At 40.5% G+C, this 25,244-nt stretch overlaps 1 protein-coding gene across 1 annotated transcript in view; it reads right to left on the bottom strand.

Annotated features, from left to right (window-relative positions):
* The window catches only part of LOC122554992 (histone-binding protein RBBP7), a 37,039-nt gene that overhangs the window by 9,011 nt on the left and 2,784 nt on the right, over window positions 1-25,244 (bottom strand). Inside the window, exons 2-8 of the mRNA XM_043700502.1 lie at window positions 23,714-23,858; window positions 20,130-20,275; window positions 17,178-17,351; window positions 12,826-12,941; window positions 10,963-11,123; window positions 8,424-8,550; window positions 779-856 (exon numbers count right to left, since the gene is read on the bottom strand). Of these exons, the coding sequence (XP_043556437.1) occupies window positions 779-856; window positions 8,424-8,550; window positions 10,963-11,123; window positions 12,826-12,941; window positions 17,178-17,351; window positions 20,130-20,275; window positions 23,714-23,858 (947 nt within the window). The remainder of the gene's footprint in view (window positions 1-778; window positions 857-8,423; window positions 8,551-10,962; window positions 11,124-12,825; window positions 12,942-17,177; window positions 17,352-20,129; window positions 20,276-23,713; window positions 23,859-25,244) is intronic.

Below are 25,244 nucleotides of genomic sequence, written 5' to 3'. Positions count from 1 at the left end.
CATGCATCAGTGAGGTAAGAGACTTAGCTGAGTTCCAAAGCCTCTGCTGAGGCCCAGAAATGGTGGCACGAAGGGGTATTCCTACACAGAAGGCTGGTGGAGCTCCCATCTTGCAATAAGGAAAGGGTAGAAGCCTGAAAAATTCCTGAGCCAACTAACTCAAAGCAGGCTTGCCCCCGACACTTACACTGGAATGCAGGAAGTCCATCCTTTGTGTGTAATCTAATTCCATTTGTATTCATTTCAGCCTATTTGAGTGAAGTGCAACTCAAGAGAATCAAGAACGTTTCTTTTGTATTGGCCAAGCTTATTGTGTGGGAGATATACTGGAAATTTCAATCCTTAGAAAGAAAACAGCAAAACAATGTACAAAACTAGACTTTTCTATCTAGATACAAATTACACAGCACAGCAATTAGCATTCAACAGTAAAACACAATATAGCCTTTACAGCTACTTTAAACTATTAACCATGTAGTTAAGAAATCAAATGTATAAGGAATTCAGATCTTCAAAGGAATGTCACAATCCTAATTCCTTAGAAATGTTTTTTAAAAAGTGTTAGCTGAACAATATCTACAACCTTTAGAAAGCAAAACTAGCCTTTCTTAAAAAAAAAAGGATTAAATTATTCTTCTTACAATTCCAATAGAATACATGTACTTGTTGCATATATTATGCATAGAAACAAAAAATGAATTCAGTAAAATAAGTGAAAAGTTTCACCAAGGAAGTATTTAGGGAATTCAATCTCTAAGTAAAATCTAAGACTGCTTACCTGAAAGATCTCATCTTTGTGAGACTCAAAGGAGTGGAGCTTTAATTTTAGATTTCGAAGGTCCCATAATGCCACCGTCTGGAGAGAATGTAAAAATTGCTTTCATACACAGAAAGGTATTTAGTAAATGACTACACTTCTTTAATACATTAAAAACAATGTTGTGTTCAGAGAAAACCATCCAGGATTGCAAGATCATACAAAAGAGAAATAAGCCATTCATACCATTGAGTCTGTTCTGATAATCCTCAGTCCACTTTCCTGCCTTTTCCCAATAACTAACATGTCATTACCGACTTTAAAAATCTCAGCCTTGAATATACATAACGACCCAGACTCAATGGTCTTGCGTTGACAAATTCCACAGATACACTACCTTCAGAAGAAGTTCCTCATCTCTGCCTTAGAGTGACCCTTTATCCTGAGATTATATCCTCTGGTCTTAAACTCTCCCATAGGAGAAAACAACCTTTGTACATCTAACCTGTCAAGTCCTCCAAGAGTTGCAAATGTTTTAATTAGGGCACCTCTATTCTTCTAAATGCTAATGAGTACAGGCCCAATCTACTCTACATCTCCTGAGTTCTTCCATACCCAACACAAGCCTAGCAAACCTTCTTGGCTGCTCCAATATCAGTAGATATTGCCTTAGATACAGGGCCCAAACCTATTTCAGTTGTGGTATGACGAATACCTGCATAGTTCACAAACTTTCCTTTTTTTCTTACATTCTATTTCTTCTGAAAAAGAGGCCAATCCTTTTACCTTTCTTTTTACCCACTGAACTTGAATGCTAGCTTTTTGTGATTATACACAAGGACTCCCAGATCTGTGCTGTAGCTTTCTGTAATCTCTCCATTTAAAGAATATTCAGTTCTTAATCTTCCTGTTAAAGTGCATAACCTCACATTTCCCATGTTATATTCCATCTGCCAAGTTTTTGCCCACTTAGTTAACCTGTCTATATACCTTTTTGGACACTCGTCTGGCCTTGCCTTCACATCTACTTTTGCCTTCTCTATAAACTTGACTATAGTACACAAGTCATTAATACAAGTTGTAAATAATGGTGGTTGAACAGAACTGGTTCTTGTATGACTCGACTAGTTACAGGTTAGCATCCTGAAAATAGCAGGTGTGCACATATGCACAAAAATCCAAAGATGTCTTTTATTAGTTCGACAATCCTCTACTATCCTGCTTTACTATTCAAATAATTCTAATAAATGTTAGGATCGATTGCACCTTCATGAAGCCATGCTGACTTTATCAAATCATATTATGTATTTCTAAATATTCTGCTATTACATCCTTTATAATTGACTCTAATATTTTCCCAGATAACAGATGTTCCTTCTCTTCTGAAAAATAGGTAACACATTGACATTTTCCAGTCCTCAGATTTCCAGAATTTAAGGATTCTTGGAAGATTACTACTAGCTATTTTTTTAATATCCTAGGGTGCATTCCATCAGGTCTGGGGATTTATTGGTCCTTTGCCCTATTAGTTTTCCCTTGTGCCTTTTCTCTGCTGGTAATTTATTTCCTTTCCTTCTTTGCCCTTTGGATTTTAATGCTATTCTACTGTGAAGACAGATGCCAAGTGTTTATTAAACTCCTCCATTTTGCAACTGCAGGGGGAGCAGTCGACTTGCACTCTGCAAAGATGAGTGAACTGATATATTTGAACAGCAGATGAACCAGAGACAGCACAATCTCCCGCCCACCCCCCTCCTCAACCAAAAAAAGGGGACTGGTGTTGATACGGTAAGGGTTTCCTATTTTGTTTTTGTCGTGTGATTGTGGAAAAGTTTTTCATTCATCTAATATTTGATATAATAGTTGGACTAAGTACAGCTTAAGAGTAAAAATGGCAGGAGATCTCAGACCCATGTCATGCTCAATGAGGGGGCTCAGGGACGTGGCTAATGTCCCTGGCTGCTTCACATGCAGGAATTGTGTCCAGCTGCAGCTCGTTAGACTGCATGGCAACCCTGGAGCTGCAGATGGACTCAGTTTGGAGTATCCACAATGCTGAAGAGGTTGTGGATAGCACATTTAGCAAATTGGCTGCACCGCAAATTAGGATTGCTAAAAAGAAAGGGAATGGATGACCAAAAGGCAGAGTAAGAGCAGGAAGGCACTGCAGGCATTTCCTGCAGTCATCTCCCTCCAAAACAGGTATATCATTTTGGATACTGTTGGGGGAGATGGCTCACCATGGGAAGGCAACAGTAGCCAGGTTCATGGCACCCTGGTTGGCTCTGCTGTACAGAAGGGCATGAAAAAGAGTGCAAGGGTCATAGTCATAGGGAATTCAATTGTAAGGGGAGTAGATAGGCAGTTCTGTGGTTGAACATGAGACACCCAAATGGCACTTTGCCTCTCAGGTGCACATGTCAGGGATGCCTCAGATCGGCTGCAGAACATTCGGGCAGGCAGGCGGGCAGGGGGAATTGGACAGCCAGCTGATGTGGTGCATACAGGCATCAATGATATAGGCAAAAAAAAAACAGGATGAGGACCTACAAGCAGGATTTAGGGAGTTAGGAGCCAGGTTAAAAAGTAGGACCTCAGAGGTAGTAATCTTAGGATTGCTACCAGTGCCATATGCTCGTCAGAATAGGAATGATTGATTAGGCAGGATGAATGAGTGGCTTGGAGGGATGGTGCAGGAGGGAGGGGTTCAGATTTTTGGGACCAGTTCTGGGGGAGGTGGGACTATTATACATTGGACAGTCTACACCTGGGCAGGATTGGAACCAATGTTCAAGGAGGTGCTTTTGCTAACGCTGCTGGGGAGGGTTTAAACCAATGTAGCGGGGGATAGGAACCAAATGAGGAGATCAGTGGTCAGTAAGGAGGTAGTAACTTAAGCCTATAAGGAACTAGATAATGAAGTCAGCGTGACTGAGGGAAAGAGTAGGCAGGAAGCAGATGATGAATGCAAACGGAAAGGTGGTCTGAGGTGCATTTGTTTTAATGCAAGAAGTGTAGAAGGTCAGGCAGATGAATTTAGGGCTTGGATTAGAACGTGGGAGTATGATGTTAGTGCTGCTATTTCGACTTGGTTGAGGGAAGGGCAACTAGATATCCCAGGATGTAGATGCTTCAAGCGGGATAGAGGAGGTGGTAAAGGGGTGGAGGAGTTCCATTATTGGTCGGAGAGGATATCACACCTCTGCTAAGGGAGGACACTATGGAGGACTCTAGCAGTGAGGCAATATGGGCAGAGCTCAGAAATAGGAAGGGTGCGGTAACAACGTTGAGGCTGTACTACGGGCCTCCCAACAGTGAGCATGAGGTAGAGGTACAAATATGTAAACAGATTACTGAAAGATGCAGGAGCAACAGGGTAGTGGTGATAGGAGATTTTAGTTTTCCCAACATTGACTGGGATTCACTTAGTGTTAGAGGTCTAGATGGAGCAGAATTTGTAAGAAGCATCCAGGAGGGTTTTCTAGAGCAGTATGTAAATAGTCCAACTTGGGAAGGGGCCATACTGGACCTGGTGTTGGGGAATGAGCCCAGTCAGGTGATTGAAGTTTCAGTAGGGGATTACTTTGGGAATAGTGATCACAATTCCATAAGTTTTAGAATACTCATGGACAAAGACGAGAGTGGTCCTAAAGGAAGAGTGCTAAATTAAGGGAAGGTCAACTTTAGTAAAACTTGGCAGGAACTGGGGAGAATGTGGATTGGGAGCAGCTATTTGAAGGTAAATCCACATTTGACATGTGGGAGGCTTTTAAAGAGAGGTTGATTAAAGCGCAGGAATGAGCGAGGATAGAAATGGCAAGATTAGGAAACCATGGATGACAGGTGAAGTTTCGAGACTAGCTAATTGGAAAAAGGAAGCATAAATAAAATCTAGGCGATTGAAAACAGACCAAGCTTTGGAAGCATATCGGGAAAGGAAGACCAATCTGAAATGAGGAATTAAAGGGGCTAAAAGGACTCATATCTTTAACAAACAGGGTTAAGGAAAATCCCAAAGGCTTCTATTCATGTTTAAGGAGCAAGAAGGTAAGGGTTGGCCGACTCAAGGACAAAGGAGGAAAGTTATGCGTGGAGTCAGAAAAAATGGGTAAGATTCTTTGAGTATTTTGCATTGGTATTCAGAGAGAGAGAGAGAGAGAGAGAGAGAGACATGACTGATGTTGAGGTTAGGAACAGATGTTTGATTACTCTCGGTCAAGTCAGCAGAAGGAGGAGGGAAGTGTTGGGTATTTTAAAAGTCATTAAGGTGAACAAGTTCCCAGGTCCGAATGGGATCTATCCCAGGTTACTGCGAGAGAGGGGGGAAATAGCTGGAGCCTTAACAGATATCTTTGCAGCATCCTTTGATATGGGTATGGTCCGGGAAGACTGGAGAATTGCTAATGTTGCCCCCTTGTTTAAGGAAGATAGCAGGGATAATCCAGGTAAATATAGACCGGAGAACCTGACGTCAGTAGTAGGGAAGCTGCTGGAGAAGATACTGAGGGATAAGATCTATTCCCATTTGAAAGAAAATGGGCTTATCAGTGATAGGCAATGTGGTTTTATGCAGGGAAGGTAATGTTTTACCAACTTAATAGAATTCTTTGAGGAACTGACAAAGTTAATTGATGAGAGAAGGTATCATTTCAGTAAGACATTTGATAAGGTTCCCCATGGTAGGCTGATGGAGAAAGTGAATTCGCATGGGGTCCAGGGTGTACTAGCTAGATGGATAGAGAACTGGCTGAGCAGCAGGAGACTGTAGTAGTGGAAAGGAGTTTCACAAAATGGAGAACTGTGACCAGTGGTGTTCCACAGAGATCAGTGTTGGGACCACTATTGTTTGTGATATACATAAATGATCTGGAGAAAGGTGTAGCTGGTCTAATTAGCAAGTTTGCAGATGATACCAAAATTGGTGGGGTAGCAGATAGTAAAGGGTACAGTCAGAGAATGTAGTAGAATATTGATAGATTGGAGAGTTGGGCAGAGAAATGGCAGATGGAGTTCAATCTGGGCAAATGCGAGGTGTGCACTTTGGAACATCCAATTCAAGAGCGAACTATACAGTAAATGAAAACATCCTGTGGAAAACTGATGTACAGAGAGACCTGGGTGACCAGGTCCATCGTACCCTGAAGGTGGCAACACAGATTGATAGAGTGGTCAAGGTAGAACATGACATGCTTTCCTTCATCAGACGAGGTATTGAGTACAAGAGTTGGCAGATCATGGTACAGTTGTACAAGAGTTTGGCTCGGCTACATTTGGAATACTGTGTACAGTTCTGGTCGCCGCATTACCAAAAGGATGTGGATGATTTGGTGAGGGTGCAGAGGAGGTTCACCAGGATATTGCCTGGTATGGAGGGCGTTAGCTACGAAAAAAGGTTGAGTAGATGAGAATTATTTTCATTAGAAAGATGGAGGTTGGGGGGGGTTGAACCTGATTGAGGTCTACAAAATTATGAGATATAGAGACAGGATTGAAAGCAGGAAGCCGCCCACCCTAAAAGAGTGGGGGACTCAATTACTAGGGGTCACTAGTTCAAGGTGAAAGGGGAAACGTTTAAGGAGATATGCATGGAAAGTTCTTTATACAAAGGGTGGTAGGTGCCTGAAATGTTGCCAGCAGAGGTGGTAAAGGCAGGCATAATAGCATCATTTAAGATGTATCTGAACAGATACATGAATGGGCAGGGAGCATAGGGATACAGATCCTTAGAAAGTAAATGACAGGTTTAGATAGAAGATCTGAATGGGCACAGGCTTGGAGGGCTGAAGAGCCTGTTCCTGTGTTCTTTGTTTCTCTGCCTTTTCCTGACTGCCAATCATTATCCTAATCTTATTCTTTAAATGGTGCCGTTAACTTTTTTATATATTTAAAAAGGTGCTCTTACAGGTAATATTAAAACCGTCAGTAAGTTTCCCTTTTTTAAAAAATTGTCTGTTGCAGGGTTTTAAAGCTTTCCTAATCCTAAGATTTACCATTAATCTTCGCCACATAGTAAATCACTTTTTCAATTTGATCCAAGCCTTAAATCTTTTATCAATCATGTTGGCTTACCCCTTCCTAGATTTCTTCGCCAAATCGGATATATCCTTGCTGTGTACCCATGAACTATTTTCTCAAAACATCTGCCATTTTTCTTCCACCATTTTTGACGCTAAACTCAATTCCTAGTTCACTGCTGCGTGCTCTGCCTCATTCCTTTGTAATTCTCCTTACACAAGCTTACCACAACTGTTTCCAACCCAAGTTCTTCCCTTTTAAACAGGATGCTAAAGCCTACCATATTTTGGTCATTGCTTCCAAGGGAATCTTTAGCTCTGACATTATTTAACCTGTCACATTATACATTATTAAGTCCAATGTGGCCTGATCCCTGGTTGGATCCACAGCATGTTGTTTTAGGAACTTCTCCTAACATACATTATGAATTCTTTCTTGTGGCTACACCTGCCAATCCTAATCTATATGAAGTTTAAAGCCACCCATGAATAACACACTGTGTTTTTTACATATCTACATTGTCTCTTAATTATTCTCAGTCCTACCTCGTAGCTAATGCTGGAGGGAAAGACTACTGACAATCTCTACTTATTATTTCTTACCTCCATTGATATGGATTCTATATCTTCTGATTCAAGATAATGTTTTGATTCAGGACTCATTCCACCCCATACTAACAATGCCATCCACCCACTTCCCTGCTTGCCTGTACTTTTGAAAAGTCACATGCCCCTGAATATTTAGTTATCTGTGTAACCATGTCTCTCCAATGGCTAAAAAAAAATCCATTAACCCCTTTTTCGGCTATTAATTCATTTATTTTGTTTCAAATATGGAGACATGAATTTTAAAAATATTTTCACCATTCCGCACCCTATTTACTACTGCTTTCCTATGCTTATGCACTTGGTCCCTTCCTGTCCCACTTCTTATCCAAATAGCTGCCCTGTAATGTTGCTATATCCACATGCCTTGTAAGCCTACATTTCCCCTCTCCATTCCATCCATATCAACCTTTGACCACACATTTAACTTTTTTATTTACCCTATGTCAGTTTGCCTTTGGTTCAGATAGTAATCCCAAGATTATACCTTGAAGGTTCTGCCTTTATTTTAGATACTAAATATTCAAAATCTTTCAATGAAAACTCCTTCCTAGTCCAATCAGTGGTCGATGGCAATGGAATCTCCCCCCCGCCCCAGGTTCTTCTCTATCCCAGAGGTGTAATCCTTAATCCTGACATCAGGCAGGCGACAACCTTTGGGAATCTCGCCTGCGCTGCAGAGAATTATATGCATCTTGAAACACCCCCTACCCCCAACACATTCCTATTTCCTTTCCCCACTTGAATGGGTCTTTGCACCTAAGTTCTGTGGTCAGTTCAACAGTCCCCATTCTCATCTGCACAGTTTACAAAAACCTCAAAATTAAATGGACAATGTCTTGAGTTTAAAGTTGACGCACCTCAACCTTAAACTCAAGTTCGCATATCTGCCGCACCTGCGGTCACACCCATTGCCCCCAGTTATACACCACCCTTGGAGCAACAGAACTGCTGGGTTCACAGAACTATCAGGGAACTTATGGAAACATAATACATGAACTATATTATGTTCGATAAGGTTGCTAATGAAACTAAGAAGTTTTAACCTTATCAGCAGAGCCAGTTGCTAGGATAAATTCACTGTATGGGTTGAAGGACAGACAGTTGACTTCAGCTGTGTGTGCATCTACAGAATGGCTCGGTTTTGAAGTATTATTTGACCTTGTGTCCCAACTGGAAAATAAAGATTATAGAAGTTTAGTCAAAATTGAAAACAGTTAAACTTTTATTTTTGTAGGTTGCATTTCAAAAACCATAGAACTACAGAATTCCTAGTGTGGAAGCAGGCCATTCAATCCATCAAGTCGACACCGATCCTCTGAACACCATCCCACCAAGATCCAGTTCTACCACTCCATCCCCATAACCCTGCATTTCCCCACAGCTAACCCACCTAGTCTGCACATCTGTGGACACAATTTAGCACAGCCAATTAACCTAACCAGCACATCTTTAGATTGTGGAGAAAGTGAGGACTGCAGATGCTGGAGATCAGAGTTGAAAAATGTGGTGCTGGAAAAGTACAGCTGGTCAGGCAGCATCCAAGGAGCAGGAGAATAAACGTCTCAAGCATAAATCCTTCATCAAGAACGAAGCCCAAGGGCTCTGACAGATAAATGGGAAGGGGGGGGGGGGTAGATAGCTGGGAATGTGATAGGTCAATGAAGGTAAGAGTGAATTTGAATTTGATAGGACGGAGAGGAGGGTGGAGTGGATCGGTGGGAAGGAAGATGGACAGGCAGGACAGTTCAAGAGGGTGGTGCCAAGTTTTGAGGAGGGGGGGGCACGCGGGATGAGGAAACTGGTGAAATCTACATTGATCCCAGGTGGTTGGAGGGTCCCAAGATGGAAGATGAGTCACTCTTCCTCCAGGCATCGGGTGGTTAGGGTTTGGCAGTGGAGGCAGCCCAGGACTTGCATGTCCTTGGCAGAGTGGGAGAGGGAATTAAAGTCTTCAGCCACAGGGCAGTGGGTTGTTTAGTGTGTCTCCCAAAGATATTCTCTGAAACATTCCGCAAGTTGGCGTCCTGTCTCCCCAATGTGGAGGCGACCACATCGGGAGCAACAGACACAGTAGATGACGTGTGTGGGACTGAGAGAGGAAACTGGAGCACTCTAGAGGAAACCCACGCAGACATGTGGTGAGTCACAGTCAGCAGAGGGTGGAATTGAACCCAAGTCCCTGGCCCTGTGACACAGCAATGCCAACCATTGATCCATCCTGCAATCCGTGCTAAAGGCATTTAATGTTCTGAAATATCAGCAAATTATAAACAGGACCACTTCTCATTATTCTCAAATTACACAACAAGCATATTCAATAAAGATTATTTCAGTTTTTACCGTAAATGAGCATCAACTATTTTCCAACTTTCATTGCTGCATAAAATGTAAAATTATAAAACAGTTTAACTTGTGGATATAAAGGTAGAAATAGGCAAACAAATTAAATTTAAATCTGCCAAATAACCCAATTCAACTGCCAATAAAAGATCAAACTACAACAGATTAGCACCAAGTTTGTGCAGCAATAAGCCTCAGATTCAATTAGATTTGAGGAGTTAGCCATTCAAGTTATTAAATGATACAATTGGTTTTTGTGACCTTGGTTGGGAAAAGAAATCAAGTACCAGCAATTCCTGTTTCTGATACTATGTTCAGTATGAGTCATAAGATAATACGTCCATAAGAAGGGGAAGAGAAGTATAATGGCTTTTGTGATCAAGTCAGCTACAAATACTCACCTACTTGACTAAGATGAAAAGCAGCAGCTTAGGAGAAGTGCCAGTCGAATCTACACACTTCAGGAGAGGGTCACAGGCAGGGAACGAAAAGAAAAAACAAACCCAACCCAACTGACCTGAAAATCTAGCAAACTAGCTGATATCAATTTTGAATGTGCCTCATGTGGAGGTCCATGAAACATAACTATAATGAAAACCACAGTTATAAAGAATTATAAAGTGAATTTTAAAATTAGCCACTAGAAAACGTTCACTATTGCATGAGCGAAAAGAAAAAACAAACCCAACCCAACTGACCTGAAAATCTAGCAAACTAGCTGATATCAATTTTGAATGTGCCTCATGTGGAGGTCCATGAAACAGAACTATAATGAAAACCACAGTTATAAAGAATTATAAAGTGAATTTTAAGATTAGCCACTAGAAAACGTTCACTATTGCATGAGAACATGCAATTCATAGCACCTTAGCAAATCAGAATAATTCCCGCTGGAAGGTATTCATGTACTTGGGAAAATGCTGACCACAAAACAGCTCGAGAGCCTCATGCAGTGGTTATTTGTAACATGTCCCTGGTGGCCCCCTCTCCATCACCTGTAGCCCTCAGCAGAAGTGCCCTGTGTCCCTGTGTCCATGTGTCCCTGGACTGTCATCCATAGCCTGCCAGCTCTGAGATGTTACCAGAGTCATGACATATATCAAAGAGAAAAGAAGATAGAATTGGGATTATAGGTGTGAAATGAAAAGTTGGTGAATACCTCTGATTGACTAACTTTCCTAATGCTTATATGGACGCAGTCTTGCGATTTCAGTTTTAAACGGGATGTTATCTTCAACTTACATCATGAGCTTCTGGTCATCAGCTACAGATCCAAACAAAGATTCATGCAGTAAATGCCAGGAAACATCTTCTACAACCGCAGTATGGCCTGTAAAGATGGTTTTAGCATCTACTATCTTCCCTTCTTTTGGACCTGCACTTATGTCCCAAAGACAGATAGTCTGTGGAAAAATGTTAAATGAGCTATAATATCAGTTTGCTGAAGAAAATTTCTTAATTATTAAAACATAAAACAACAATGTGATCACAAAAGGTTCAACCAAATATTTGCAATACAACACTGGATTTGAATCACACAGTAATTATACAATCATACAGCACAGAAACAGACCCTTCAATCCAACCAGACCATTCAGAACATAATTGCAAACTAAACTAAGCCCACCTGCCTGCTCCTGGCTCATATCCCTCCTAATCTTTCCTACTTATGCAAGTGTTTTTTTTTAAAAAACATTATAACTGTGCCTGGATCCACCACTTCCTCAAAGTTCATTCCACACATGAACCACACTTTACAAAATGTGTCCATGTCCTTTTTAAAATCTTTCTCCTCTTGCCTTATGCCCCTTCGTCTTGAAATCCCCCTTCCTCAGGAAAAGACACCTACCATTAGCCCTTTCTATACCCTCTATGATTTTATAAACCTCTACAAGGTCACCCCTCAACATCCTACACGTGAAAAAGTTTCCAGGTATTTCTTTATAACTCAAACCTTCCATACCCAACAATATGGAAAATCTCCTCTGGTAAATCTCCTCTGAACCCTCGCCAGCTTAATAGTATGCTTCCTATAACAGGGCGAGTCAAATTGGACACAGTACTCCAGAACAGGCCTCAATGTCCTGTATAACTCAATACAACTTCTCAACTCCTATACTCAAAGGACTGGACAACGAAGGTAAGCATGCTAAACACTTTCTTAACCACTCTATGTGACGCAAACTTCAAAACATTATGTACTGAACCCCTAGGTCCCTCTGTTCTACAACACGAGCCAAGACTTTACCATTAACTGGACAGATCCTTCCTCTGTTTGTTTTACCAAAATGCATATATCTTGCATTTATCCAAGTTGAACTCCAACTGCCATTTTTCAGCCTACCCATCTGCTCAAGATCACTCTGTAATCTTAGAAAGCCTTCTTCTCTGTCTACTACACCACCAATTTTGGTGCCATCCACAAACTTACTGACCATGCCTTTTATATTCTCATGCAAATTATTTATATAAATGACAAACAAAAGAGGACACAGAACCAACCCCCATGGAACACCACTGGCGACAGGCCTCCAGTCAAAAAGCAACCTTCCACCACTACTGAATTCTTATAATGTGGAGGCATTTTATAACCAGGTTTTTATTGAATTTATTAGTGTTTTCTTTATTCTTTCACAGGATGTAGGTACTTCTGGCAAGGTCTGCAAAAATTTCCCATTCCTGATAACCTTTGAACTAAGTGACTTGCTGGGTATTACTGAGGGTAGTCAAGACTGAGTCACACTGTTGTTGATATGGATCACATGTCGACCAGGTATGGGCTGCAGATTTTGCTCACCAAAAACAGGATATTCATAAATCAGATGGGTTTTTAATGACAACTAACAATGATTACATGGTTACTGTTACTGAGACTAATTCTAAAGTTGAACTTTAAATTCCACAAGCAGCCATAGTGGGATTTGAACCAGTCTATCTGGATTATTAGTCCAATAACATTTTCATTACGTCACCACTATTCCCGATAAACAAGGCACTGACAGTTTTGGTAACAAGCATGCTTCCTGGATGAAACATTCAAGTGTTGACAAATGCAGTGCCTCTAGCCAATCAATCAAAAAACGTTAAAGCAATGTGTGCACCTACATGATCATCTGAAGCACTGAGTAGATGTCCACTTAGGTTTGGGTTCCAGGAGAGACCATATCCTTCTTTTTGATGGCCGCGCAGTCGAAGATCAGGATTACATTCACCACTGGGATCTGACTCAGAAAAAAGATCAGCTCCAGAGATCAGAACAAAGAAATCTATGCTGTGTTAAAATCAACGTTTTATTTCAGAATTGTACACTAGCAAAACTTATTGTTTTAACAAAAAAAAGTTATTATTTGAACCAGAGAAATTTAATTTTGGTTCACAATCCAACTTCAAACTAGTCAATACTAGTAGTAAGTCAAAAAAAGGCGACTGAATGTCATTGTTTTAGCCAAGGAAACCATATTAGTTAAACAGCAAAAGACACTATGTACAAAATATCCCCTCAGATTTGCAGAATGCCAGAAAAATCTCTAATTCTGAACTATGCAGGGTCATACTAAAAAAGGGTGACCAAAAGTTAATCAAAGACGGTGAGCTTTAAGGTTTATTTTTAAAAATCAAAAAAAAAAGTAGCAGAGATGGTTAGGGAAGGAATTCCACAGAATTGGGCCTAAGAAACGAAGGAATGCCTGCCAATGGTAAAGTAGATGAAAATGTTATGTGCAAGCTGCCAGAATCAAAAGGAGTACAAAGATTTCAGTCGGTTGTATGGATGTTGGAAGTAGCACTAAGCTATTGTGTTTGAACTGAATTGTTTCTCATTCTATGCAAAAAGCAGAGCAGGAACACAATCAACAGGTCAAAGTAAAATGCTCATACAAGATATCAGCCTCAGCTCACAGGTTGTAATTTTCAAAGTCAATGCCCACTCCAGAGGCTGAAACAAACCACCTCGGCCAACAGTTCAATACAAAAGGGAGTTTGTGCACTGCCAAATGTCCCATCTTTTGAACAAGGAGTTAAAGTTAGACCCCATGTTCTGTTTGAGGTGGACAGAAAATATCCAGAGGTGAACTGGCCCAAAGCTGGCCCATTATTGCTGAAACAGATTACATGACCATTTCACTCTGCTTATCATGAATCTTTGCTCACATTCAGCAGCTGTAATTCAGAAGTATTTCATTGGCTGAAGCATCTTGGAATATCTTGCAGTTGTTAACAAAGGTGTTACAAAAATGTTAGGTTTTATTTTGAATTCTACGACATTCCAAAAAAATTCCCACCAGGCAAAAGTAACTTCTGGTTTGGAATGAAAACAAATATTGTTGTGTATCAGCTTTTCTTGTTTATCCATCTCTCGAGCCTCAACTTTATTGAGTGCACAGCCACACAACTCATCTGGAAAGAATTTTATTACCCTGAAGATTCTAGTTAGACTTTTGGCCCTTTGAATTCTTGCACCACAATGCGAAAAAAAAATTAATGGGCTGAGAAGGGCTTCAATAGGGTGAGCAGACTGCCCCACTCAAGACACCAGTAATATTACCCAACAGGATCATTCACTTGATATTTGCAAAAAAAAAATTTACCCTCTTTTCTTCCATTTGCATCCTGGGGGCTCTATTATAAAAAGGTGAAGTTTATAATATTCAAGGAGCTATCTCCACCTATAGGTTTAATGATTTGTTTACTGCTGTTGGAATGCAAGCAAGGATTCATGATAAGCAAAGAGCAAAATGGCCATATAATCAGTTTTAGTAATTATCAAGGGACAGCTTTAGCCAGTTCACCTCTGAGTAATGATATGGGATCTTTTCCATCCACCGGAGGCAGAACTTGGGGCCTAACTTTAATTTTTTGTCCAAAAGGGTGGGACATTTGGCAGCATAGGAACTCTTTTCATAGCATTCTAAAATATCAGCCTAGAATATTTCAATCTCTGGAGTGGGTTTGAATCCACAGCATTGACTCTAAAAATTACTAACCATGAGCGAAAGGCTGACACCTTGTAAAAGTGAGTTTCTTTGATCGGTTGGTTGGGTGCTTGCTCAACCTTCTGCATTGAACCTGGAGCTTCATTAAAGTGGTATCTTGTTCTAACTCATTAGGTTAGTGTTGCTCCCAACATTTACACTCATTATTGGACCTGCATTAATCTGGTGGTTTGATCGACAGAAGTGCAGTGAGTTTGTGAAATCATGGTTTTTCAAACAGGGTTTCTGTGATTTTGCTGCTTGTGATCTGCAATATTTAGTAGATCTTGGATTGATCAGTAGTCTACACACAGTTGTAGTGCCACTAAATACTCAGTGCTTTACATGAACAATGATTCTCTTTTGTTGACCTGCCTTGTGGTCACACTTCTAAATGAAAGCAACGCATCTTAATGCAAAATTATGGAATTGTACCCTTTTACAAAAACAACAGATTGCTTTCCAGCATAACCATTCTTATAAAGAATCCTTCATAGAATCATAGAGCACAGAAAAGGCCCTTTGACCCAACAAAGCCAGAATATTTCTGCAAAACCAGAAATATACTACCCACACTAGTCCCACTTTCCTGCATTAGCCCATATAGTATTGAATGACACGAAGTACTCATCTAAGTACTTTTTTGAAAGGTTGTGCGGTTTACCACCTCCCTATCCTCCCAAGCAGTGTATTCCAAACCCCAACTGGGTGAAACTGTGTTCCCTTGAACCCCATCTAAATCTCCTGCTTTTCGCCCTAAAATTATATCCCCTTGTTACTGACCCTTCAAATATGGAGAACAGCTGCTTTCTATTCAACGTCCATGCCTCCTCATAATCACATACACCTCTATCAGCACACTCAACCTTTTTTGCTTGAAATAAACCATGGCAAGCTTATCCAATCTGTCTTCAAAGCGGAGATGCTCCAAGCCAGGAAACACCCTGGTCAATCTCCTTTGCACTTCCTCCAGTGCAGTCACATCCTTCCTCGGAGGTTGGTGAACAGAATTGCACACAGTATTCCAGTTGTGACCTAACCAAATTTCTGTACAGCTCCAACGTGGTTTACCAGCATTTCGAAATTATGCCTCCATGACTGATTCAGTTAAATGTTCCTGAGACCTTCTGAACTACTCCATTAACCCATCCTGCCAACTCAAGGATTTATGAACAAACACCCCGAGATTCCTCTGAGCTTCCAAGTTTGTTGTAATTCATCAAGTACTCCCTTGTCTTATTCCTTCTTCCAAACTGCAAGGATTTTTTTCCTATTTAAAATCTAGAGAACATTTCAATATGAACAAAGTAATTATTTACCAATAGATGGCTACCCAAATAGTTCTCATTAAATTAAATTTTACACCCTGTCCAGCTTAGCGAAAACTGAAAATAGTTATTACCACTTAAATTAGATCTACTGAAACATTGACACAAAACATGGCTTACTCCAAATTAAAAGGAAGCCATTGTATAATCACATAATACTCATGTGAATTTAGTAATCGCCAATCCTAAATATCTGTGTCTGGGATATTCCAGTGAAAGTGCCTGAAATGATCTGTGAACAGGCAAAGGGGGGTGAAAACAGAGGACAGAGTATTATCTTCACTCTAAATCCCCAGTATCTACTTTTCATGACCTCATTCAACATGCAAACCCTATCTCCTCCAGCCACTTTCCTACTTTAATCTCACACGCCCCAAGACAACAAAAACATTTCACATTCTCAATCTCTTCCAGCTTTGCCTCAGCATCCATTCCCGATACACTCACTTTTTCATAAAACTTCCTATTCTGGAGATTCAATCTCACCAATTCAAGTTCTCCAAAATTTCAATTCCATTATTCCTCCTGGCAAATTACACCTTCATTCTGGTGACAGCACTGTGATGTGCTTCATTGAAAAGGTGGGAAATTATTCAGTTTAAAATGAATGATACCAGCAGTTAATCATTAGTTACGCAGTGTTTCATTAAAGGGCTTGGTCTCATGGGGTTGTACTGCTACAGGAGATGTATAATCATTCATTTCAGCAGCTGGCAACAACACAAGATCGGAAACCCAATTGCAGGAAACCATGAGACACTACAATGCATGGTCCAGCTTCTACATTTTGCCTAACAGGACATTCTTTGAACAAAAACAGTAGTGGCAGAGGAACTAAGTATTCAACTTCTTACCTGGCAGCTATATTTTAAAATATAAACAGACTTGAATAATCAATACTGTTCCTGGTTTTGAAGTGCACTTGAAACGGTTACAGTGCAACTCATTGAAATCTGTCAAGAAGTGACCTTATGTGTCAGTGTCACAATTTCCTTGTTAACACACCTGTAAATGTCTTGGGATCAGTTTTCTACATTAAATATGCGACATAGATACAAGTTGGTGTCTTTTTTTTGTGGTGACCATTCATACAAATGTCACTGCAATGTGTGCACCAAACAATAGTGGCCCCACAATCAATCTATGCAGTATTCTTTACCTGGCTTAGATGGATGCTTGGTATAGTCGAAGACAAGCACATCAGAGGTGGGGGTTTTCGTAGCAATAATGCATGGATTCTGTGGCATGTAACGTGCTCGGTTCACTTCACCTTCATGATTGATTTTAATTTCAATTTCTATTTTTCCACTCACAGATCCAAATCCGCCAAATTCTGAAAAAGGATATGATATATTGAGACCACTTGTCTTAAAATTACAAGAGGACCAAGGAATTATAAACAGAAAAGTCTCCAGAAGTAAAAAGTCTATAGATTACAGTAATTCAATAAGCTAAGTATTCAATTCAGCTTCCTATTTCAGTTTAGCAAAAAGCATTAATCACTGCCCCAAAGCCTAACAGCCAGAAAGCATTCAAATCAGCCATCATAAAAGACCTGTTGGTCCAGCCTAAAAAGCATGGACAGGAAGAAATACTTGTAGGAAGGTACAAGTCATAAAACAAAGTTCGCAATTGTGCCAATTGTGGTTTGTTTTTACAGCTGAAAATGTGTTGCTGGAAAAGCGCAGGTCAGGCAGCATCCAAGGAGCAGGAGAATCGACGTTTTGGGCATGAGCGGGAAATGAGCAAAATGGAGAAGTCTGGAGTTCATCCCTTGTGGTTGGAGGGTTCCGAGGCGGAAGATGAGGCGCTCTTCCTCCAGCCGTCGTGCTGCTATGGTCGGGCGATGGAGGAGTCCAAGGACCTGCATGCCCTTGGTGGAGTGGGAGGGGGAGTTGAAGTATTGAGCCACGGGATAGTTGGGTCGGTTGGTCCGGGTGTCCCAGAGGTGTTCTTTGAAACGTTCCGCAAGCAGGCAGCCTGTCTCCCCAATATAGAGGAGGCCATATCGGGTGCAGCAGATGCAGTAAATGATGTGTGTGGAGGTGCAGGTGAATTTATGGCGGATATGGAAGGATCTCTTGGGGCCTTGGAGGGAAGTCAGGGGGGAGGTGTGGGCGCAATTTTTGTATTTCTTGCGGTTGCAGGGGAAAGTACCAGGAGTGGAGGTTGGGTCGGTGGGGGGTGTGGACCTGACAAGGGAGTCACAGCACTAAGGCACAGCAGATTAGCAGACTTTTGGACCCAAGTTCAAATTCATAAAGGAGATGGAGGACTTTTGTGTATTGCTGTCAAGTGGTCGAGGGGCAATCTCACAGTAGGTATGGAACATTTCTCCTCTGTTTTATATGCACTGTCGCGATCAATAACGAATGAGTGCAGATAGAGTCACAGAATCAGAGTTGTACAGCATGGAAACAGACCCTTCAGTCCAACTTGTCTATTCTGACCAAGCATCCTAAATTAATCTAGTCCCATTTGCCAGCAATTGGCCCATTGCCCCCTCTAAATCCTTCCTATTCATGTACCCATCCCAATGTCTTTTAAATGCTCTAACTGTACAAGCCTTCACCACTTCCTCTGGCAGCTCATTCCACACACGCACCACTCATGCATGAAAAAGTTGCCCCTCAGGTCCCTTTTATATCTTTCCTCTCTCACCATAAAACTATACCCTCGTGTTTTGAGCTCATCTATTCTGGGGAAAAGATCTTAGCTCTTCACCATGCCCCTCATGATTTTGTAAGTCTCTATAGGACATGCCTCAGTCTCCAACACTCTGGGAAAATAGACCCAGACTATTCAGCCTCTCCCTATAGCTCAACCCTTCCAAACCCAGCAACACCGTTGCAAATCCTTTCTGAACCCTTTCAGGTTTAGTAACAGCTTTCCTATAACTGGGACACCAAAACTGCACAGTATTCCAAAAGTGGCCTGACCAATGCCCTGTATAGTTGCAACATGACATTCTAGCTCCTATACTCAATGCACTGACCAATAAAAGTCAACATACCAAATGCCTTCTTCACTGCCCTGTCTACTTGTGACTCCACTTCCAACAAACTATGAATCTGCACCCAAAGTTTTTGTTTAGCAACGCTCCCCACATCCCTACCATAAGTCCTACTCTGATTTTCCTTACTAAAATGAAACACCTCACATTTATCTAAATTAAACTCCATCTGCCACTCCTCTGTCCACTGGCCCATCTGATCAAGGTGCACTGTATTCTGAGATAATCTTCTTCATTGTCCACTACACCAATTTTGGTGTCACCTGCAAACTTACCAACTATTCTCCTACATGCATATCCAACTCATTTGTAGAAATGGCAAAAAGCAGTGGATCCAGCATCTGTCCTTCTGACATAGCACTGGTCACAAGCCTCCAGTCCGAAAAATAACCATCCACCACCGCTCTCCATCGCCTATCTTCAAGCAACTTTGTAACCAAATGGCTAGCTCCCCCTGAAATCCATGTGATCTAACCTTGCTACCAGTCTACTATGCAGAGCTTTCCCAAATCTCTATATCATCTCTAAATCTCTATATCATCTCTATATCTCTATATCAAGCCTTCACCACTTCCTCTGGCAGCTCATTCCACACACACACACCACTCATGCGTGAACTCCATATAGTTGATGTCCACTGTTTAAACTTTTACTATATATGTTGTATATAAAATAATTATCCCTTCCTTCATTCTGTACCCCACCCTACCCACCTTTGCCAATTTAATTTAAACTAGCAGACGAGAAGTTATTTCACAGCCCAAAGATTCTGAGGCTGAGTTCCACAGCAAGGATCCCAGTCAACTGAAGGTACTACCCACCAACAATAGGTGAAGCGCGGGATGCAAAGACTGTTAGAACAAAGTGAAATAGCAAAACTTACACTTCAAAAACAGAAAAATTAATGGGACACTGGTCAGTTAAAAATGCAAAAGACACAGCAGCAACTCATTTAGGATTAATCAAAAAAAGCAAGCTTGATCAATACTTTTACTTACTTTTCCACTAAAACCACAAGTAACAACGTACAAAACCTATGTAGCTCAAATACAATGTTTATACAATGTTTATAGAATTCCAAAACATCACAACACGTACCTCCCTTCTCACTATCATAGTGAGAAGCATCAAACTGAGCATCATCATTGGGAATCTGAACACTTGCAATGACCAAATGATTCTGTTCATCAGATGTATGTGTCCCGAGCACCAAACGATGCACACTATAGTCTTTTCCTTCAGGCCTATATAGAAAACAAAGTTTTTTTTAAAAATAACATAATTAACCTGGAAAATCAAGCCGAACAAAACTAAAAATGTGATCCAAAATAATTATGTTCCTTTGAACAATAAAGTTATTCTTTTCTGCCATGAAAACTCTCAGTCCTTGCTCTAATCTTCATCTGATATCACAAGAATGCTGATATTCTCCCATTAACCAAAAGGACTAGTCGCATAACATATGTACGAGAATACAACACAATTAGTTCCTAAGTTACACTAGGAGGAACATTAGTCTACTTTACGGATAGTGGAAATCAGTAATATCATAGTCTCAGAGGTCTACAGCCCAGAAAAAAAGGCTCTCAGGCCCATCAAGTTTGTGGTAGACAAAAACCACTTAACTACTCTAATCCCATTTTCTAGCATTTGGCCCATAGCCTCGTATGCCTTGCATTGCACATGTACATCCAAACGCTTCTCAAATGCTATGAGGCATTCAGTCGCTACCATCCCTACAGGCACTGAGTTCCAGATTCCCATCACCCTCTGTTTGAATTCCTACCCCCCTGCCTCACATTCCTTCAAAATCTCTTGCCCCTTAGCTTAAATCTATACAGCTTGGTCATTGATTCCTTTTACCAAAGGGAAAAAGTTTCTTCCTGTCTACCCTATCTATGGCCCTCAATTATACACATCTCAATCATGTCCCCAACCGACACAGCCTCATCTGCTTTAAGATAAACAACCCAAGTCTGTCTAATCTCTCTTCATAATTCTCCAGCCCAGGCAATAGTCCTGGTAAATCTAATCTATACCTTCTCCAGAGTAATCATATTCCCTCATAACATGGATTTTCAAACTACACACAATATTCTAGGTGGGGCCTAACCAAATGTTTTATATAGTTCCACGACCACATTCCTGCTCTTAAACTGTTTTGGCTAATAAAGGCAAGTAATGTCACCAAATTACAAAGTAGTGAAATAAGGCACTCAATATTCTCGCTTTCATTTTCCAACTGGAAAAGTTGGTAACTGCAATAGGTTTTGTAGTTGCTTTGCAGTAATGAAGTTAATTCAAGGAATGTCATCTAAGATTTGATACATTGCCAGCTTAAAAACCTGTCAATAGTTCTGCGTGAATTAATTTGAATAGCAAGACACGCAGAGCACATTATAATATATACAAGTTTTTTAAAAAGCTGAAGATAAAACAAGCACATATGCTCAAATAGTTACATTTTAATTATATAACTTTCCTTCATTCCCACATACTGCACACCACTGGTAAATAAAATGCAAATTATGAAACTCATGCAATGCTGCAGCATATTATTTAACAGCGATGAGGCTCTCTTTTAGTGTTAGAATCAGAGCTGTACAGCACAAAAACAGACCCTTCGGTCCAACTTGTCCAGATATCCTAAATTAATCTAGTCCCATTTGCCAGCATTTGGCCGAAAGACATGACCCACACTCAGTAGTATCCTTACGAACAGATGAGAAAGGACACCACTTCAACTGGGACAACACATCTATCCGAGGACAAGCCAAATGGAGACATGCATGAGAATTCCTAGAAGCATGGCACTCCAACCAAGACTCTATCAACAAACACATCGACTTGGACCCCATTTACCACCCTCAGAAAAGGAACCAGAAATGACATCACCAACCCAAGAAAACCTAAACATATAAAAAGAAAATGGGTCATAATACCAGTGCTTCACCAGAGGTTCACTGTTGGTGTTACCTAGTATGGTAACAAAACGTCTGAAAATGAACCTTCTAGCTCAGCGAGCAAACTTCCGTCCAGAATTATGAACCTGTATCTCAAGGTCTCTTTGTTTGGCGACACTCCCCAGGACCCCACAATTAAGTGTAGATATCTTGCTCTGATTGACCTTACCAAAGTGCAACATTTTTCTAAATTAAACTCCACCCGCCACTCCTCAGCCCATCTGATCGAGGCTTTGTGTACTTGGAGATAACAGTCTTAGTTATCCACTGTGCCGCCAATTTTGGTGCCCAGCTGCAAGCTTAGACAATAGACAATAGGTGCAGGAGTAGGCCATTCAGCCCTTCGAGCCTGCACCGCCATTCAATATGATCATGGCTGATCATTCCTAATCAGTATCCTCTTCCTGCCTTATCTCCATAATCCTTGATTCCACTATCTTTAAGAGCTCTATCCAACTCTTTCTTAAATGAATCCAGAGACTGGGCCTCCACTGCCCTCTGCCTTACTAAGCATACCTCCTATATTAACATCTAAATCATTTATACAAATGACAACAAGCAGTGGACTCAGCACCTATCCTTGTGACATATCGCAGGTCACAGGTCTCCAGTCTGAAAAGCAACCCTTCTCCTCCACCAGCGTCCATCTCCTACCTTCAAGCCAAATGGCTAGCTCTCCCTTGATCTAACCTTGCTCACCAGTTATGTCCTTTCATGGGATGAAAGGGCCACTAGCAATTTCAGCATTCATTGCCAACCTCCATCCCCTCCAATTGTCCTAGTTTGCCTGGGCCATTTGAGAGAGCAGTTAAGAGGACTGAATGTCAATAGTCATTGCCTCTTTTACCAGTCTATCTGATAGACATGACAAGACATCAGTTGGTGCACTTTTTAAAATTAAGTGAGCAAAATGGACAGGAAACATCTCCAAAGATGGTCAGGTGAATTGGCCATGTTAAATTGCCTATAGTGTTAGGTGCATTAATCAGAGGGAAATGGGTTTGGGTGGTTTACTCTTCGGAGGGTCAGTGTTGGGTCAAAGGGCCGGTTTTCCACACTGTAGGGAATCTAATCTAATCTAGGAGCGTGCAGGACATTGTTTGTTTGGTTGGTAGGCTACAATTAGCAAAGGTAATGAAAGAAAGAGTCAGTATAATTCTTAAGAAGCTTAACTGTGTCGATGTGGAGGCAAATCTAGATTTTCCCTAGCTGGGGAAACCAAGAACACAGTCAGTCATAGTGTCAAAATAAGAAGACAGCCATTCTGACTGTGATGAGGACAGATATCATTGAACGGATTGTGAACTTTTGGAAATCTTTACCACATAAAAAGTTGCAGGTATTGTTGTTGATTATACTCAAGACACAGACATAGATTTTTAGATCCTATAAGGGTTGAGAGAGATGGGAATAGTACAGAAAGGTGAATTTGTGGAATACCAGTCATCATCTTATTTGAACAGCAGAGCAGGTTCATGAGGAACACATGGCCTACTTCCACTCTATTGTACTGCTCCTGCACAAAGGATGTAATTTAATTTGGTTTAGATTATGATTTGTATGTCCTGTTCCTTAGTCGCACTAACCCAAAAAGGAAACCAGAATTGTAATTTAAACATTTTAAAGTTACATTCAAATTTACTCCTCAAACAAGAAAGCCATTTTAAACACCTTATATAAAAAAAAGACAAACAAAATGTTGCAACAAAAACAAATTACCTGGTAACATCAGGAAGCCACTGTACAGTAAGACTTGGCCATTCTAACGCATGCGTCATAACTAGATCATAGAGAAATGGAGTATTCTTCTTCCATATTTTATATTCCTCATTGATCACACGCTCTTCCACTGCGTCGTCATAAACTGAAAGAACAGTTTGCCTATCAATTCTTGTTCACAGCCATAACTTTCACAAAAAATTGTTCAATTAAGTAAAAAAATCACATTCATACATATTTAAAAATCATATTATCAGAATCATTAATGGCTACCCATTACAACAAGACTAGAAACTGTTGCATTTGCCGAAAGATCAACACATTAGGCATTTTAACTAATTACATTTTCAAAGTTTTCTGCAAGTTTCTGTACAATATTTTGTAAATGTAACTCTATAAATGCAGTTGTTTTCATGGGAGTCTCTGGCACTGCAACGTATTCTCTCTACTTCCCAAAATTGTCTTTACTCATCACTTTTCAAAGTGACTAAATATTGCAGTGGTATTTAATCTACTCAGTAGATTACCTATTTTACAAATCAAAACAGAAAACAGAATATTTTACCAAGAATATTTTATTCTATGCTTGTGACAATTTGCACTTACGTCAGCTGCTGGCATGAGAAACAGTCAATAGGAGTACAATCAAACAAAAACTGAAATGGTTTACCCATTTTTGCTCATCCCTCCCATACCAAAGCTCGATCAGATTTTTTTTAACTTTGAAACGCAATTATCTTAAAATATTGTCTAATCAGACTCAGTTTCCAAACATCACAAATCATTTAAAGCATTCATGATCATTTCGACAAAGTCTCAAATTTCTATGTTTTTGCTAAATTCCACTGCCTGAGAAATCTTTAAAAATTTTAAAGATCACATCACTACTTTCACATTTTATCACCAGCCTGGGTCCACTAAAATGCCTAATCCAGGCTATAAAACATCACTAAAGGGAGTGTTACATTTTCAAAGATGCCATTTTTTTGACGGGACATTAAACATGAAGTTTGTCTACCCTATCTGAGAGGCATAAGAGGTATCATGGCACTATAAGAAGAGGAAGGGCATGTTCCAATCAACCACACTGGAACAATACAATTTATTCTATTGCTGTTTACATGTCACACTCATGCCAGTATCCCTATCTCTGAGCCAGCAGGCCTGGTTTCAAGGCCAGCTCCTGTAGCTTGTGATGGGATTGCGGAACAGGTTGATTACAAAATATCTGCTGCTGTTAAAGAAAGATTACCGTTGGGTGCATTGGTTACTATGTTTCCTTCATTACAGGTGACAGATCCCAAAATCATTTATTTGGTTGTATACCACGCTGATTCCCAAGAACAAGCAGCGCTATAAAATATATTAATTCTATATCTTAAAAATGTGTTGCTGGAAAAGCGCAGGTCAGGCAGCATCAAAGGAACAGGAGAATCGACGTTTCGGGCATAAGCCCTTCTTCAGGAATGAGGAGGGTGTGCCAAGCAGACTAAGATAAAAGGTAGGGAGAAGGGACTTGGGGGAGGGGCAT

This window comes from Chiloscyllium plagiosum, chromosome 12 (genome assembly GCF_004010195.1).
Source record: "Chiloscyllium plagiosum isolate BGI_BamShark_2017 chromosome 12, ASM401019v2, whole genome shotgun sequence".
NCBI classification, from domain to species: Eukaryota; Metazoa; Chordata; class Chondrichthyes; order Orectolobiformes; family Hemiscylliidae; genus Chiloscyllium; species Chiloscyllium plagiosum.
This window is presented reverse-complemented; position numbering and strand designations above follow the sequence as displayed.